The following is an 18961-nucleotide window of genomic DNA, read 5'->3' as shown; positions in this document are numbered from 1 at the left end:
TTTTAAAGATTTTATTTATTTATTTGACAGAGAGAAATCACAAGTAGACAGAGAGGCAGGCAGAGAGAGAGAGGGAAGCAGGCTCCCTGCTGAGCAGAGAGCCCGATGCGGGACTCGATCCCAGGACTCTGAGAGCATGACCTGAGCCAAAGGCAGCGGCTTAACCCACTGAGCCACCCAGGCGCCCCCTCTTTTTTTTTTAATTACATTTTATTTTTGAAGTTTCAAGCCAGCTGCCATAGAGTATTCGACCTGATCTTTCCAACAGCTCTGTGAAGTAGTTGAGGAAGGTGGTGAAATCTCTTGTTGTCAAAGGAGGAAATTGAGCCTCCAACAGATGTACATGACTTGCCCAGGGTTTCACAACTATAACTGGCAGAGACGGGATTTATTTTTTTAACTTTTTAATTTTTTTGTTCAGAGACAGGATTTATTTATTTATTTATTTATTTAAAAGATTTTATTTATTTATTTGACAGAGAGAGATTACAAGTAGGCAGAGAGGCAGGCAGAGAGAGAGAGGAGGAAGCAGGCTCCCTGCTGAGCAGAGAGCCCGATGCGGGACTCGATCCCAGGACCCTGAGATCATGACCTGAGCCGAAGGCAGCGGCTCAATCCACTGAGGCACCCAGGCACCCCCAGAGACAGGATTTAAATCTGATTGCGAATTAGATGCCAGCGGCATGTTGCAATATCTCTCTTCACCGAATTTACCTTCTTAATCAAAAATCAGTGTGTTTGTTTTAGGAATGCTAAGGTTTCTACCACCAACAACAGTTGGGTGCTCCCTTTCATAGGTGTCCTACCTTCACTGTTACACAGCAAGCCCTTTGGACCTTTGGAAAGACTCCGTTACCCTGGACATCTGGGGACATTATTGCATCAGGAGGCCACCACTAACATAAAGTGTTCAACAACAATTAGGCCCACCCTCTGATTAGGCAGATCTAAAAAAAAAAAAAAAAGCATCAGTCCAATTTGTACATTCTTTAAGGTAGTCCCGGTTGCAGCGTCTAACATACTCTCTCCTGGTATCTAAAGACAGTCACTGTGAAGAGTCTGGTTTCGCTTTTGCCTTTCACCTAAAAGGTATTAATGATCATTAAAGCTACAAAAGGGAGGTCTGGAGGGACCAGACGTCATAGTTCTTTTCCCTTCACTGATAAGTAAGAATTTACTTATCTTACTAGTAATGGGAAACTGACAGATCGGAAACCTCAGAGTCACCACCGATTGTGAGTAAATAATGTAACCAACATTACAAAGAAGCTTCATTGTGGACACAGATTCTTCTTTAGCAAATTCGTAACAGTAGTGTGTGTGTGTACCTGTGTACCTGTGTGTGTATACACGTCTGCACACAAATATACATTTGTTTCATTTTCTTTGTTGTTTATATTTCTTTCTTTTTTAGTTGAAGTACATTTAGCATCTTTGTCACAGGAAGGCTGACAATATAAAACTCTTCTTATATATGAAAACTCAAAAATAACCCAAACTAAGTGACTAGTGAAATAATCACTTTGAGAGGAAAAAGAACAATCCAAGTTTTCTTCCTGAATTTTCTTAAAATAAAAAAAAAAAAAACAAGAATGTTTCATGTACTTCAATGGCCATTTTCTGTTTGTATTTCATTGCATTTGTGACTAGGAATAGATAATATATACACACAGAGCCAACACTTGGGGATGGCTGCTTGCTTTCTGAGGTGCTTTGCAAATGGTGAGTTCTCTTATTACGTAGCTTGTTCAAAGCTCCCTCAACTAATAACTTCATTTAATTTGCAATATTTCTGCAAATCGATTTCTCAATCTGTTTGGCACAATTAAGTCTGTCTTAGCAAATCCAGAAGTGTACTTTAAGGCACCATCTCTTCAGAGGGTAGAAATCAAATGTTGCTTGTCTTTGTGATCTACCACAGGACCTGCCCCAAGCAGGTGGTCAAGTGTTGGGTGAGTAGAACTGTCCTCAATTTTATATAATGGAAAAAAAGAAGAAAGGTATTTCTTTACTGAAGTGACTGCGCCAAACAGAAATAAATTCAGTCTTACATGGTAGACACATCTGAACTCCCAGTGCACTTCTGTGGGTACAATTTCTCACTGGCCACATGGCAGCAGGTCATTCCCCTCGTCCAGTGGCTCAATCTATTTTCCCTATTTGAACACCTTGAACTAAGTTCTTTGTCCTCTGATCATGTAAAAACCAGACCCATGTGTAGTTGTTTAGGTAAAAGGGAGACACTGAAAATACTGATACTTGAAAAGCTGAAATGAAATAGTATTAATCCAAGGTGGTTCCTGATGATTTGATTTCTATGATTATTCTTTAATTATGGATGGAAATTTCTTAGGAAGAGGACAAAAGCTCTCTTTTATAACCCAAATTTTTCATTTTCAATAAAGTTCTTAAAACTGTTTTGAGTTTTTAAAGAATTGCTGGTTGTTTTTCATTTCACTAAGTGGTTTGCTTTTCTCCTAAATTTTATTCCCCGAAAACTTAATTGATTTTGTAATCACTATCCACATTTTTTACTGGCAATCTTAACGGGAGTCTTAAGAAAGACAAAGACAAAGCTAAGACAAGTACACTTAATTTTCCCTCACAACAATTATAAATATCAGGAGAGTTTTCATGGCTGTGTCATAGCTTCCTTATGATGCAGAACTAGTAAGACTTATGTGAATATAAATGTATGACTTGTTACACATTGTAATAGCCACTGTAGGATAAGAACAATGTAAACATCTCTTTGTGTTAGAAGAAACACCTCATTCCAGGATCTAAAGAGCTTTCTTGTCCCTCAAGAAAATAAGTCCTGGTCCCATCCAAAAAGTACAAAACAACAACAACAACAAAACCCCTCTAAACTGACTTCTCCACCAAAAGTTTACAAAAATACTGAAATAATATTCTCACAAAAAAGTAGAGTTTAGAGAATGTGTATCAAGTACATGCAGAAAGGCTTTCACTTCACTCATATATAAATGGGAAAGATACAGGATACATCTACCAACTACATCACCCAGACCTGGTGACACCTGAACTAGGGCCTGGGAGGAGGAAATAAATAGTTCATATGGTAAATCCTCGGTCCCATAGTCCAATCAGGGAAACCATGGAGTCATCAGGCAGTAAAAGTCCAAGATATATTTCCAGATAACTTCCTGAGTTGGAGAATTCTTCACACTTTCTCATCGTGCTCCTTCCAAATGCTGACATCATTGCCTCCAGTGTCCTCAGCCCGAAGTCAGCCATCCTGAAATATGAATCAGAATCTGTTGTATGGCTGGGTCACATTTAACCAAACAAGAATATTCTTAGATAGTGGCTTATCGGTTACATTTGAGGGAATATCTCAAATCATTAGTACTTTGTACCCTTAAGATTTAGAGGGAATGAAAAGACCATGTAGTCTATCTACCCAGCTAATGAAATCTTAAATCTTATGGAGTCCAACAAGGTCCTTTACATTAATGCCCCTTAAATAAGGTGCATCCCAAGACACTGGTCTATGAAATACTTCTTGTTGAAGTTTCCCTCTTAGAAATCCACAGCATAAATCTGTATAAGGATACTGAGAAAATCTGTGAGGGAATACAATATGGATCTGCATAGATATATAGAGAGATACATAGGGAGAGATATACATAAACATATCAGACTGTTTACTCCAGGATTTCCTAGCCCTTCTACAATATTTGTTAACTAGATTTAACAGAAGATAAGGGAAAACAAAGAAGCATTATAAGGAAAATAGACATGTTCTTACTGCCAAGAGAGCAATCATGACCTGACATTTGTCCCTGCCATCCAGTGCCTCAGTGATCATTGGTGAAATGATATACATAGTCACAAAAAATGTTCAGACCCTCAGATTTTAAAATGAGTTTAAATCCTGGAACTCCACCAAAGGAAATACACAGATTACAAACATAGCTTTCTTTTCTGTCAGTTTCTCATTTTTACTCATAGGACCACAGACATTATCTGAGTCTACATAATAAATCTGTAGATCACTTCTCCGAATGCCAGTCATTGCCTTGCCTGGCAGAAAAAAGGTTCTTAAATATGAAAACCCCTTTGTCTACATATTCAACTCTGATGTAATTTCATCACATTTTTTCCTTTTTCCTCAACAAGGGTAATTATCTTTTCATCTGTTACTGATTTGGATGAGGACACTGTATACCATATGCATTACATATACAAACATATTGTGTTCTTTAATTAGCACACATGAAATTAAATACTAGTAGTCAGTGAACCATCCCTATGATTTATGACATGAGAAAATTGAAAGGATGAGACAATACTTGAATATAAATACTTGATTTTCAAAGAATAAAATTAAATTTAAAAAATCCAGATCTTTGTCTCTATTTCCTTATAAAGACTGAAGATCAGGAAATCCTACTCATGTAAGTGATTGTCCTACATTGAACAGGTCATGAATTTCTCCTAGTCCCGGAGCAAGGTTTAAGTACCCTGAACAGTGCTAGGAGAATAGAAGTGAGCTCATAGCTCATTTCACTATTTATTAAGCAAAAGCAGGTACTCCCCTGAATTCAGAGGTGGTCTACAAGGTGAGCACCATCTTGAAAGCTCTAGGTAGGCATCCTATGACTCTGCCTGTAGAATCTCTTGTTTTTCCTGAGATTTTAATTATAACTCCATTGCTCATGGAAACAGCCTCTATAGGCTGAGGCAGTAATGGAATGACTAGCACTATTTCAAAGAATCTTGCACAGCAGCTTCTCACTTTTTTGAGGGGTCATAGACCCCCTTCAGCATCTGCTCAATACTGTGGACCCTTTTTCCAAAATGAGCATATATCCATAATTTCATATAAAATATAATACAGTTTCATGAATTCCTTGAGGCCCTTCTTGAGACTGCAAGTTAAGATCCCTTCCCCTAGATATCTTCTTCTGTCATAGTATCAGGAACATTTTCTTATTCACCTTTATATTCCCAGTTTGAACTATGCCAGGCCAGTAGAAGAAATGGAAGGATAGGACTGAAATACTTGCCAAGATGATCAACGAAGAAATGTTAAAAATAAAGTTGGCATTGCAAATCTATAGGGACAGAGAGTAAATTAGTGGTTTACTTAGGGTTGGGATGAGGTAGGGGAGATGAGCTGTGACTGCTAATGGGTATGTTCGGAGATGATGTAAATGTTCTTTTTCTTTTTTTGAACAATTTAATTTACTTATTTTAGAGCAAGAGAGAGCACGAGTGGGTGGAGAGAGGAATAGAGGGAGAGGGACAAGCAGACTCCACAGTGAGCATGGAGCCTGATGTGGGGTATGATCCCACGAACCTGAGATCATGACCTGGGCTAAAATCAAAAGTCTGATGCTCAACCAACTGAACGATCCAGGCACCCCCAGAGGATGATATAAAAATTCTGTAATTAGATTGTAATGATGGTTGTGTATCTCTGTGACTACTGAAAACCAATGAATTACATATACACTTTATTTATTTATTTTTAAAAAGATTTTATTTATTTGACAGAAATAGAGCACAAGTAGGCAGAGTGGCAGGCAGAGGGAGAGGGAGACGCAGGCTCCCCACTAAGTAGGGAGCCCGATGTGGGGCTCGATCCCAGAACCCTGGGATCATGACCTGAGCCGAAGGCAGCCGCTTAATCCACTGAGCTACCCAGGCACCCTATATATACAGTCTAAATGAGTATGTGGGGTTTTTTTTTTTCAAGATTTTATTTATTTGACAGACAGAGGGAGATCACAAGTAGGCAGAAAGGGAGGCACAGAGAGAGAGAGAGAGATAAGCAGGTTCCCCACTGAGCAGAGAGCCCGATGCGGGGCTTGATCCCAGGACCTGGGATCACGACCTGAGCCAAAGGCAGAGGCTTAACCCACTGAGGCACCCACCCAGGCGCCTCCAAATGAGTATGTTTTATAGTACATAAATGAGGTTTCAATTATGGTGTTTTCAAAAGCTGATGTTAAAAGAAAGGAAAAAGAAATGGCTCAGCAGGAACTTAGAGTAAACTGCCTAAAACTGAAGATAAATTGTGGCCTCCTTATTAATGATCTTCAATGAGGAAGGAACTAGAGGAATTTTGGTTAAAGGTCATCGGGATTTTTCTCATGGTGCGAAACCAAGGAGACTGTGTGTTTAGGTGACCTACAGAATGGAATGTGGAGGACCACCCATAAGAATAAAGAGTACTGGCTTGATCCAGTAGGATCTTTGCCTAACCCAATAATTCTGTTTATGACGACGACTCCATAGAGAGGCGATGGCTGCCCTCCATGGCACCGCTTGAAAGGTTAGGAATACGACACCAATTTCCCCAAATCTTTTTTCTTAATACACTACGGACTGTTGACTAATAAATTTATCTAAGTCTATCTTGAGTCAATTTATATTTTCTGCTTATTCTAACAAATTCCATATGCTTGGAAGATGTGACTGTAATATTTATGCGGAGCCAGAGCCTGGCTTATAGAACCTTGAGGCGCTCATGTCTATGCTTCTCACCACCCCCTTCTCCATGATGCTGTCAAAAGCCTTTTTTTTTTTTTTAAATTTTTTATTGAGGGCAAGAGTTTCCAATGCCGCTTCTCTATCTGCAAATCTTTTGCTTCCATTGCCCATCACTCTCCCTCCCCGATCCCGAGTTTGGCCCTGATTCTAGCTTGGAAAACTACACTGGTTGGTACAGGGCATTGGTCTCTTGGATACATGCAGTAAGTCATGGATCCCTGGGACATCATTTCAGTACCCAGAAATGGGAACCTCACTAAGCTTTAGAACCCATCTGGTTCCATTTTAGACATGATGAAACTGTGCTGCAAAGAAAAGAAGTCATTTTCCTGGGATCACAAAACTAGCCAACAGCAAGATGTAAAGTGGTATGTGTTAATGCCTAACGATTCGGCTCTCAAAACTGGCTGTCTCCTGGACTCACTATAATGCTCATCTCCGCCCCTCTCATTCTCTTTCTTGTGATGTTACTTGTGGTTTGACCCAGCACTGACCTCACCGTCCTGTCTTGTCTCACCGGCATCTGCTTCATCCTGGTCCGGCTCGAACTCCGTGCCCCGGTCGACAACATCCACGCCAGCCTGCACTCTGGGCTTCTCGTTTTCCCACTTGGCAAAACCTTTGTCCTTTGCTGCTTTGTCATGGAATTTGGATTTCATTTTGGGGAAGGTGTGGGACCCTGAGTCCCCCCAGCCGGCCTCGGGCCATACGGGTTCGGTCTGGGTGGCCTGGCTGGTGGTAGCCCGCTGCAGCCGCACGGAGATCTTGCGAGAAGAGCCTGTGACCAGTGTGATGGCTCTGCTGTCCAGGTCTCGGTGTCCAGCAGCGACGCCGGGGAACTCGAACACCTCATCCTGCACTGGAGGGGGGAAGGCTGTTGTGATTATTTGACATCTGATCACTTTCGAGTGAACCATCAAAGTTGGGGCAAACAACAGGAGTCTGTTGGTCAAGGCCCTAGGGGGACAGACCAGAGGCAGACCTAAATGGGCTGCAGGGAAGTTGCGTAGAAGTGAGACCCGAAAGCAGAGAGCAGCAAGTGGGCATCAAGGCTGTAGCCATAGCTACTCTCCCGGAAGTAGGTCTTGATGTCGATAATGACACTGACCAGGTTCAGATCCAGAACCCAATGGAAGCCCAAGTGCAAGAAGGCGAGCAGAAAGAAATCAAGGTAGAAAAGAAAGCAGAGGCTATTACCTGGGGGCAGCGAGGGACTTCCGGGCAGTGACCCATGACTACTACCCAAGGAGGGCGCCCGGGTCAGTCTCCTGCAGGCCAGAACCAGGAGGTCTTTGCACTGTTTGTGACAATTGGCTCCACAGTCTGAAAAATTCCACAGTATCACAGATGATTAGTGGGAACCATGGGCATCGGGTGCTGCCTGGGTTTCCCGGGTGCCACCTGAGCTGCCAGCTGTGGCCTCCCGTCTCCCTTCCTGTGTTGACTCAGAGTCTGGCCAAGGCCTCCCGGGTGTGGCCAGGAGCTGGAAAAGGGCCAGTGGGGCTTGTTAGCCTTCTTGGGGTTTCTCTCACATTTCCTCGACTTCTTCCTCTGCACAATTGACTGAGGTGCTAGGGAGCAAACGAGCAGGGGACAGACCTACTGGGGAATTGCCTTTGCCCCAAACAGAATGGAAATCCCATGGGATTGGGGTTCTCTCCCAGGCCCAGACACATTCTCCACCAAGAGGCTCCCTGAGCCAGAATGAGGCAAAGAAACCCCGGCTTCCTGTGTCTCCCAGGACCCACAGCCACCTCTGATCAGTCACAGCGAGGTGTTCATTCAGTATTCACTTGCATTTTTTTTTTATTCTTCTTCATTCCTCCAAATCTTTTCCAGAACAAGTGATTTTATCTCCTGCTTTCTTTCTTTGCCATAGAAACAGAAAACAAGGTGGGTTTATGCCCAGGGTCAGGTTCCAGATTTGACTATGGCTTTGAAGTAGCAGCAGACTGAAAAAGTCCCATTAGATCGCTTTAGTTAACAAAGTAGACTATTAATTGCTACTTGGGGTAGAAAACTTTGGCTGCTTTGGAAAACAGCAACACAATTAGTTCCCATAGAGGGTCCTACATTTCTCTTAGAATTACTGAACAGATAGGATCAATTTAAAGGCATATTTCTCGCTCACTATCAAACAGGACCTTTCTAATTTTTTCTAATACTTGCTTTCCCTCCAAATGGTCTTATTTCAAATGCTCTTGTAATGACATCATGGAAAGACCTAATTATAATGAAATGTTCAGTCTATTTTAATTAGGTTTTTCATTCCATTGCCTTTAAGAGAAAATACTGCATATACAAAGATGATCCAAGGGCTTAATTGATTTTCATCTTCATAAAAGTGTGTGTGTGTGTGTGTGTGTGTGTGTGTGTGTCTTTTTAGAGGATAAGGGTCAGAAACCAGAATAAGACTATGGCTAGGTGGTAAGATACTGCAGTATCTTTGCAGCTTGCAAGTAAAAATCGAAGTTACACTCAGACAATGAATACCAGAAATTAAAGGGAAGGTTTTTGAGACTAAAAGGTGGCTCCCACCTAGCTTCAGGGAACTCTGTTCATATAACACAAGGGCCAAATCCTGAAAAAGAGCTGGGGGAGGGGGAGGCACCATAAAGGAATACTATTAATCTGAAGGCATTTTGTGATGAAGATGTTTCCTATTGTAGCTATATCTTTCAAGAGCATTGTCAGATTCTTAAAACCACCAGTACAAATAATGTGCATTAACTGTCCAGCAATTTCGTAAATACCGGTAATAAATGATGATCATATATGCATACACAGTAACAAAGTCCTGAGGCTTATTGAGATGAATTTGTATTGCATTTATCAAGTATATATTTATACTTGATATACTTGATTGATATTTATATATCAAGTATATATTTATTTGTTTCTAAATTTCAATTAAATGGGGAACTATATGAACAAATTCACTGAAAGGGACAAAAATAAGTTTTAAGGCTTCTCTTCTTTTCTCATCATCATCTGTGATTTGGTGGAGATAGGAAAAGCTACCTATGAGAGCGGACAGAAAGGCATACGTATTATGGGAATGAGTGTCTGCTTATTCCCATGAAGGACAAAGTTCTTTTATATGGTATTTTGGTTAGGCCTGTCCCACTCCAGAACCCCCACCCTAATTCTGTGCTGAGGATTCATAGTCATCCTAGAGATGGGGCCACATGTATGTGGGTTGATAAGGGTGGTTTGCTTGCTCTTGCAGCAAACTATAAAATTCCAATTGGGACTCTCCAAAATTCCAAGTTGTTGGATTTTTCTTCCTAGACGTGTTATCTCTTCAGTTGCCCGTGGCCCAAAGAACAGGGTTCTTTCTCCATGATGCCAAGAGTTTTTGTGGTTTCATCAGACAGATTTGATTCCTGCCCCAAATGTCACATTTTAAAATTTTACAAAATAACATTGATTTACCTTTGCATTTGTATCCTTGCTTGATTATGCCCCAAAGCTGTTAACAAGAGACAAAAGAATGTCAGAGAACCTGAATTAAAATCTGGAAACAAACAAACAAACAAACAACAGCCCCCACCAATCCCTCCCCCAGCCACCCCACAGCCAGAGAGAAGGAAGTAAGTCCTGGGAAGCATGATGGTTGGCAGAGCACAAACAGGATGTAGCTGATCCTGACACCCTTCCTGTCAGACAGAAGCTCACTCCAGCTGGGGTGATAACAGCTTTGCTTCCCTTTTCTTTCTGGAAGCCAAATGGGAGCCAGGATGGGAAACTGACACGGGTACATTTATTGGCTTTTGGTATGGTGCGCTCTCAGCACAATGCACAGTGGGGAAACTCTGTTTTTGGAAGCCCCCAGCTCCCTCTGCCTTCTTTTGAATCACTCCAGCTGCTCTTGGCGCCCCCTACAGGAAATTAGGCAACGGATGAGACGTATATCCCACTAAAGCATTTGCGTGGCACTAGGTTCTTTTCAAAGTAGCATTTGTATCTTGAAAGAATACAGAAAAGGGAAAAGATCTATTTGTTCATGCATCCATTCTCTGATTGCTCAGTGTTTGGCCTGTGTCAGGGCTCAGGTTGATGCAGTTAAGGCTATGATTCTGCCAACCACACAGGAAGCAGGATGTAGGAAGTGAGGAGTGTCTCAGGAGAGATGCAGGGGCCCACAGTTTAAGAAGGGGGGTGTTTGCCCAACTGATTCAGAGGATCATCCTGCGGGTAGTGTGTTCACCATCCTGACACACCATGTTCTTCCCTGTGTCTCCCTCAGCATGGCACGTGGCTCCCCCAGACAGAAACATATAATATTGATGAATTCAGTGGGTTTAACTCAAGCTGGAAGAACTCCCGTTTTTAACCTTTTAGTGGTTAGGTTAGGTGATTGATATCTATTGAATAAAATGATTTTGAAAGAAACAGGGCCGGTGGCCTACGGGGCTGATGGTGGTGTCATTTACATGTGTGATAGGGGACCAATGCCCTGAGTGGGGTCATCACGACCCTCCCCGTAAGAAGAATGAAGAGTTGCCAGTGTGAAGTGACTCGAGGCATCAAGAAGACTGATCCTTACCCTCTTACCCGGAAATTCCACCAGCGGAAAGTGATTCCTTTGAGCCTTAAAAGTTATGGGGTCCTGGGGCGCCTGGGTGGCTCAGTCGGTTAAGCCACTGCCTTCGGCTCGGGTCATGATCCCGGGGTCCTGGGATCGAGTCCCGCATCGGGCTCCTTACTCTTCGGGGAGCCTGCTTCTCTCTCTGCCTCTGCCTGCCACTCTGCCTGCCTGTGCTCTCTCTCTCACACAAATAAATAAATGCAATCTTTAAAAAAAAAAAAAGTTATCGGGTCCTTCAGAGTACATTATTAAGATGGAAATGTGTCCTGGGAAGGAAGGATTATTAAGACAACTAAGTGGAAGCAAGGCCTCAGTAAGTCAGTGACGGGAAGAGGTCAGAAGCAGTCTATACAGAAAAGGGAAGTGGCATTGGGGTAATCATAGCATGTCAGAGATTCAGGGATCTTCAACATAATCGCGCATAAATGGTGAGTGGGATGGTCCAGAAAATTAAATAATCTGCAAGGTCCCACATCTGGGAAACTCTGCAGTGATAAAGACATTGTTTCCTCACAGGGCCCTTGATGATAGAAATAACCATAATAATGATAGCTTACATATTGAACTTCTGTTGTGTGAGAGGCACAGTCTTAAGCTTTTTATGTGTACTCACTCGCTGAACGCTACGTATGTATAGACCAGGCTCTGGAGAGGTGAAGCCACTTGGCAAGGTCTTGCTGCTAGTGAGCAGGGAACGAAGACTTGGATCACAGGAGGGAAGGAGAGGAAGCCACTGCTCTTGGGTGTTTTGTGTATGAGCAAAAACCACTGATTTAGGACAAGGAAGGTTAAGATTTAAGAAGAATTCTAATATCCAGATATGGCACAGTATTAGCATAGTTTCAGGAACTGCTAGAAAACACAGAATGAAGCCTGAGTCCTATCAGGAGGGACACTCCCGGCACTGCTTGCTAACGCTCCTCAGTGACTAGGAGACAACACAAGGCAGGAAGGGGCTCTGGGTCAGTGTGCCAGCCATGACAGGAGACAGGGACCTCATGGAGATGGGCGTATAGGACTATTTCCTACAGTCCTTTGATTTGAGAGCTCAGGTTGTTTTAGGATTTGGAGGGAACTATGGTGTGAGGAGCACTGGACTGGGAGTCCAGTGCACATGAGTGTGCACGACTCATGATCCTTCTGCTAACGCTCCCTGCAATCGTACAGAAGTCACTTACCATCCCAGACCCCAAAATAAGGGAATTAGCAAAACTCGTTCAGTTTGGGAATTCTAATTCTAAGATAAATATACTTCAAATCGTGTTTGTTTTGCTTACCCTTAAAATGGAATTTATTTTAAAGGCAGGTGGTCCTGGCACAGAAAAATGATTCCTTGCCTTCACCCGCAATTCTTTCAGTGACACATCTAAACTTATAAATTCCCGTTGAAAATCAATGAACTTGTGTGTGTGTGTGTGCGCGCGCGTGTGTAAAGATTAAATTAAATCACATCCATGAAATTAAATATATTTTAAAGAATAAAAAGGGCTATTAAAACTTTAAATGACTTATTCTCAGTTAAACTCTAAAAGTAATCATGGAATACTTTTAAAAGAGAAGTATTAACTCTGAGCATGCTTGATATCATTTAATTATCATAACAACATGGTAAGTTTTCTTTTTTTTTTAAGATTTCTTTTATTTGAGAGAGAGAGAGAGAGAGAGAGAGCATGAGCAGGGGGAGGCGCAGAGGGAGAGGGAGAAGTAGACTGTTTTCTAAGCAAGGAGCCTGACATGAGGCTCAGTCCCAGGACCCTGAGATCATGACCTGAACCAAAGGCAGATGCCCAACCTACTGAGCCACGAGGTGCTCTATGATATGGTAAGTTTAAACCTCCTTTCACAGATAGGAAAACAGAGACTCAAAGATGATCCGTAATTTGCTCAAGGACAAAAACTTAAAAAGGGCAGACTTGAGATTCAAAGTCAGGGTCCCAGACTCCAAGTCCAGAGCTTTATCACAGAAGCATCAAGAACCTGATACGAGCAAACCTGCTCTGATGAGTCAGGAAGGGGAGTGTGGAAACTCCTGGGAAAGATCCCTCGTTGTTGCTTCTTTTTATTTATTTTTTTTAAAGATTTTTTTTATTTATGTGACAGATCACAAGTAGGCAGAGAAGCAGGCAGAGAGAGAGAGAAGAGGAGGAGGCAGGCTCCCTGCTGAACAGAGAGCCCGATGTGAGGCTCGATCCCAGGACCCTGGGATCATGACCTGAGCCGAAGGCAGAAGCTCTAACCACTGAGCCACCCAGGCACCCCCTCATTGTTGCTTCTACAGAACCCATGGCTCCACAGAAGGAAGAGATACCCAGAAGGACTGGAGGGCACGGATAAGACCTTGAGATTTGATAAGAGCCCGCCAGCTCTCACACCATACCAAAGAGCAGATGTCTCCACCTGACTTTGGGGTGGAGCTATGCCACGGCCTAACAGATTCCCTGGGCCCTGCTCTGCAGAAGAGCTGCACGTGGTTCTATCCCATTTAGCATTTTTCACATCAGATAGAAACAAAAATTCCCATCAGAGGATAGAAACATGAAAAAGGGGACATAGCTGTTGTATGATAAAGTGGTCAGGCCATAAAATTCCAGCGGTTAAGCTGACAGAAATAGAATCTCTCCTTCTCTGGGGTGGGCAAAGACAGCTGGGTGAGCTGGCCTTGCCCCTTGACCACATCAGCTGCAGTGACCCCCGGGGCCATCTTTGAGGTGACTACTACCTCTTATTTACCTATTCTTGGGGTGTGTGTGTGTGTGTGCTTGAACACAAACTCCTGTCCTTGGGCTCCTCAAAGCCAGTCCTTCCAGCCTAGGATGGGAAAAGTCTAATTTTTGCAGTAGCATATAGTAGAAGCTGTGAATTCAAATGGGTCACCAATGGAACCTGATGGTTGAATGAAGCTAACACAACTGAGCTTTGGCATCTGGATGAAGGAGCAATCGTCATGCTGGGTGCTGGGCCACCTGCATCTGGAGAACCACATTTTCATTTTCTAAACTTGGGTAACAATTAGACTTTTGGGGCCCATGACTCTTGGTTCAATATCAGAGCCAACGCTGTGCTTAGCTGCTAAAGAATTATCAAATGTGGGGGAACAAAGTGTACAATCTTCATTCGTGCCATGGTATAAGTAGAGCAAGGGATTTAGAGTCAAAACACCTGCAATTGAGTCCTGGCTCTGGTAATTACAGGCTGTATGATCCCTTATCCTTCCTCTCTGGACCCCTTTGTCTTGATAGGCAAATGGAGAAAATGAAGTATTCACCTCATGAGCTAGTTATGAGGATTAATTACACTAACATGCATGGAAGTACTTCATTACTGTCGAGTGCCAAATAAATGTTATTTATTATTATAACCATCTTCTCTCCAAAAAGATTTTTTTTCCTTTTGAGTTATGAATCATTAAGCCATGCCATGATAGATTTCTAGTGACTGACAGCACATGAAACAAGAACTGGGAGGAACTGGCTAAGATAAATAATCCCCCTTAATTGCACCTACTATGAGTATTAACGATGAATGCCAAGGCTCATTGGGCAGAACCTTTCGTTGGCAGGGATTAACAAACTGCTCTCTTGAGTTAACAATCCTCACCATCCCTTCCTGTCACCAGCCCAGCATTCCTAGAAAGAACACAATGAAACCTGCAGATTTTGCTTTTGTTTTTAACTTAATTTTTAATTTCAGGGAGCCATCATAGTTTACTTCTGATCTAAAGCAGACAGTGAACTTGTTTGGGGTATCATCTTCCTATCTTCTCAGAATGAGGCGCAAATAACTGCACACAAGAGAAAACAATAGAAAAGGGACTTACAAATCCTGCACAGTGTTCGCAGAAGGTTGGCTTGAGATAGGTCATCTCCTGAAAATTGTGGACAAATCCAGGTCCCATTTTACAGTGTAATTGGGACTTAGCTCGCAGAAAGTAAGCCATCATTTCGTCTTTACTAATGAGGCCATCCCTGTGAAGAGAATCAGAGAAGGGAGGGATCTTTGAAGACCATGTTGTGAGGTGGCTGACACACTGTAATCACACAACTCCCCAAACCTTTGTGGTCAAAAGCAGGTGGGCAGTGTTCTCCTTTCTGAAAGGAGAGGACCTCGAAGGACAGCTTTTGGTGCAAAGGCTTTCTTAGTAAAGAAAAGAGATGTATGTGTATCCTGTGGTCCACAGCATAGAACTCTCCTTCATTACCAAATGGAAGCTTCTAGAAGGAAATATCCTTTATCCCATCCCTTAGCAACAGGGTGTGCAAGAATCAGGCTGCTGGAGAACGGCAGAAAACCGTAATAAATGGGCCCATCATTTTCAAATTCATTCAGCCTGACGTCATCTGGGCCACTGCTTTGGTAATCTTTCATTCATGTCTTACTGGCTTATGGACCATCTGTTAGAACGATTCTTTCAGATCTTCACATAGAACCTCTGGTTACACCCACCAGCACACAGCCAGACTTCTTGTTTATCAAGAAGATCAAATCCACTTGAAGCACGTGGTCTTCATACCACCTTCTCTCTATGTCAGCAAGAGCCGTAGCATGTGCCCTTCTGTGCCAATTCAGAATGCCTTTGGATCTCATCTGTCCTCTCTTGCGTCCTCCTGTCTCTGAGGAAGTCATGCTCCCCTACCCAACTCCGCAGTCTCCCAGGACACAGCTCCTTCCATGTTCCGCTCAGTCTCTTCACCCACTCCTTCCTCTGTGTACAAGTACGCTTGCCACTTCCCCATCTGGAAAATGTCTTTCTTTTTTTTTTTTTTTAAGATTTATTTATTTATTTGACAGAGAGAGAGATCACAAGTAGGCAGAGAGGCAAGCAGAGAGAGAGGAGGAAGCTGGCTCCCCGCTGAGCAGAGAGCCTGATGTGGGACTCGATCCCAGGACTTTGAGATCATGACCTGAGGCAAAGGCAGAGGCCCAACCCACTGAGCCACCCAGGCGCCCTGGAAAATGTCTTTCTTTAAACTTGCTTCCATCCCTGGTACCTGTCTTTTCTCTCTTCCTTTTCTTACTCCCAAAGTTTTCAGGAAGAATATTTTTTAGAGGGTTTTTTTCTTTTCCATTTCCTTCAATTACTTTCAGTCCATATGACCAGGATTCTAACCCTACTGTTCTGTCGAAACTGTCACGGTGACATCCTCAGTGGCCTTTCCTCACTTCTTTTTTTTAAAAAAAGATTTTATTTATTTATTTGACAGAGAGAGAGAGAGGGAGAGAGAGCTATAGAGGGAACACAAGCTGGGGAGAGGGAGAAGGAGAAGCAGGCTTCCTGCCAAGCAGGGAGCCCGATGTAGGGCTCGATCCCAGGACCCTGGGATAATGACCCAAGCCGAAGGCAGATGCTTAATGACTGAGCCACACAGGTGACCCTCTTTTTTTTAAGATTCATTTATTTATTTATCTGACAGAAGGGAGAGAGAGAGCGCATGCAAAAGCAGGGGGAGAAGTGAGGGAAACGGAAAAGCAGTCTCCCTGCTGGGCAAGGAGCCCAACGTGGGGCTTGATCCCAGGCTCCTGGGATTATGACCTGAGCTGGGGATAGACGCTTAACAGACTGAGCCACCCAGGTGCCCCCTTTTCTCAATCCTTGACGTTGTCAACCTCCTGGCTGCATGTGACATGCAGGCAAGTTTCTTTTCTTTTTGACACTTTCTCCTCCACGTACCCGTGTGATTCCACACAGCCCTGGTTTCTCTCCTGTCTCCCATGTTCCTCCTCCTCTGGCTTTCCTGTAGGATCCACTTCCTCCTTTCAGCTGAATGTAGGGGGGAGAGTCCCAAGCTGCAGTTCTCGGGCCCTGAGCTCATGTGCCTTTCAATTTTCCCATCAGAATTTGCTCACATGCCCAGGACTCCAGCTTGCATGGCTGGGCTGAAGACCTAGAAACCAATATTTCTGATAGCCACAGCTTGCTAGAATCTCCTCTGGAATGTTCTACCCCCCTCTCAACATCAACGTATCTCAGCTTACCTAACAAAAATCACGTAAGCTATGAATATTTCAAACTTTCATTTTTAGAAAAAAATAAAATTTATATATCTTTGCCAGGACAAGTGTCAGGTCTATCAAAGAAACAAGAAAATGAAACAAGAAATGAAACAAGAAATGAAAAGTAGGAAGTGATTTTAAGTTCATGTCTTACCTACATGTCACAGATAGAAATGAACTAAGGGAAGTCGGTAGTTAGCAGGTAGTAACTTGAATTTTATTTTGTAAAAGAGGTTCATGTTTCTAATAATTTAATTTATCTTAAAAGTATTCTTTGTTCTAGATATACAATAAAGATGAATTAAGGTTTTAAGATGTTATGATAAAATATCAAGGCTTTCCTTGGTGTATTGAATTACTTATAGATTTAGTTTTTTAAAAAATTCTCACACCAACAAAAACATTAAAGAATTCTAAAGTGATATGATTTGGACATTTCATCAATATAAAATCTAGCACCTCATTATAGATGATTTTTAAACTAGGAACTAATCTCACAGAATCAAAAATGAAGCAGTCAAATTTCTAAGTCCAGTGTTTCTCTGATATATATATATATATATTTTTTCCCCCTATTGTTTCATTTTCCACTGTTTTCTACTGAGCTAGATCTTAGCCTCTAAGATCATTTAATTTTCCAGGAATCATTTGAGGCTACAGAGAAATGTATGTTTACTTCATTTATCAAAACAGCCTTGAGCTAGGAAAGAGAGAAACAAAGAAAGGGCACTTCTTGGCTATCTGTAGATATTACCTGCTCTTCTGAAGACTGTAAGTAATTTAAAATAATTTTAGTTATTTGGTGAGTTCTAGTCCTGCCCGCAGGTCCACTGATGCTGAGGACTCTACCAGCCTAGGTATAACGATATTTCTCCTCTACACTCCTTTTCTTTTTTTTTATAAGATTTTATTTATTTATTTGACAGACAGAGACCACAAGTAGACAAAGAGTCAGGCAGAGAGAAAGAGGTGGAAGCAGTCTCCCCGCTGAGCAGAGAATCTGATGTGAGGCTCAATCCCAGGACCCTGGGATCGTGACCTAAGCCAAAAGCAGAGGCTTTAACCCACTGAGCCACCCAGGCGCCCCTCTCCTTCGCACTTTTTGATGGAGTTTTGGGGGCTGATGAAATAGCTAAGCAGAAGTAATGTGGGGATGGAGAATCAGCGTCATTTGCAAATGGGCACTCGGACTGCAACTGATGGTATAGTCAGTCCTGTGATTTCGCCCAACCCCTCATGTTTGTGGACACCAAGAAAAAAATCAGCGAAATATTAGACTTGTCTCATCAGTGCCCTAGGATTGAAACTGTCCGAATGTACACTAAACGTTCTCCTCTGACACTAATTTTCTGCTTCAGGACAGTTGCATTAAAATATAACAAAATGAAAACTTACTGATCTTTGTCCAGCACACAGAAGGAATCCAAAAAGGGAAAATTGGCAGCTATACTTTCAAAGTCCTCTTGGGAGATATACCCATCATGGTCGTGGTCATAGTTTCTAAACACGGACTGTAAAGGAAAAACAAATATTTATGGAAAAACTATTTATGAGGAAGGCTCTGAACTTGTCATTGGGAAAGCAGTGATAGCCAGCATATTGTTCTATGGAAGAGCTCAGAATCCAGTAGGAGATAATGAAATTGAGAAGCCTTTATGATATAAAAAGATAAGTGCAATGGTGAGGATAAAAATGGGGTATCATGGGGCACCTGGGTGGCTCAATTGTTAAGCATCTGCCTTTGGCTCAGGGCATGATCCAGGGGTCCTGGGGTGGAACCCTGTATTGGGCACCCTGCTCGGCAGGAACCCTGCTTCTCCCTCTATCACTCCCCCTACTTACGTTCCCTCTCTCACT

At 42.5% G+C, this 18961-nt stretch overlaps 1 protein-coding gene across 5 annotated transcripts in view; it reads right to left on the bottom strand.

Moving 5' to 3' along the window:
• Positions 1-1375: 1375 nt before the first annotated feature.
• Positions 1376-18961, bottom strand: part of RASGRP3 (RAS guanyl releasing protein 3) — a 106845-nt gene continuing 89259 nt past the window's right edge. For 4 of the 5 annotated variants that reach the window (XM_044261759.1, XM_044261758.1, XM_044261761.1 and 1 more), the window contains 6 exons: positions 18500-18615; positions 14931-15078; positions 9958-9994; positions 7720-7845; positions 7017-7381; positions 1376-3259 (listed from right to left, as the gene is read on the bottom strand). In XM_044261759.1, coding sequence (XP_044117694.1) covers positions 3251-3259; positions 7017-7381; positions 7720-7845; positions 9958-9994; positions 14931-15078; positions 18500-18615 — 801 coding nt within the window. In that variant the 3' untranslated portion in view covers positions 1376-3250. The remainder of the gene's footprint in view (positions 3260-7016; positions 7382-7719; positions 7846-9957; positions 9995-14930; positions 15079-18499; positions 18616-18961) is intronic. The other variant, XM_044261762.1, reaches the window with a different exon arrangement.

The sequence above is a fragment of the Neovison vison genome, chromosome 8, assembly GCF_020171115.1.
Source record: "Neovison vison isolate M4711 chromosome 8, ASM_NN_V1, whole genome shotgun sequence".
Taxonomy (NCBI): domain Eukaryota; kingdom Metazoa; phylum Chordata; class Mammalia; order Carnivora; family Mustelidae; genus Neogale; species Neogale vison.
This window is presented reverse-complemented; position numbering and strand designations above follow the sequence as displayed.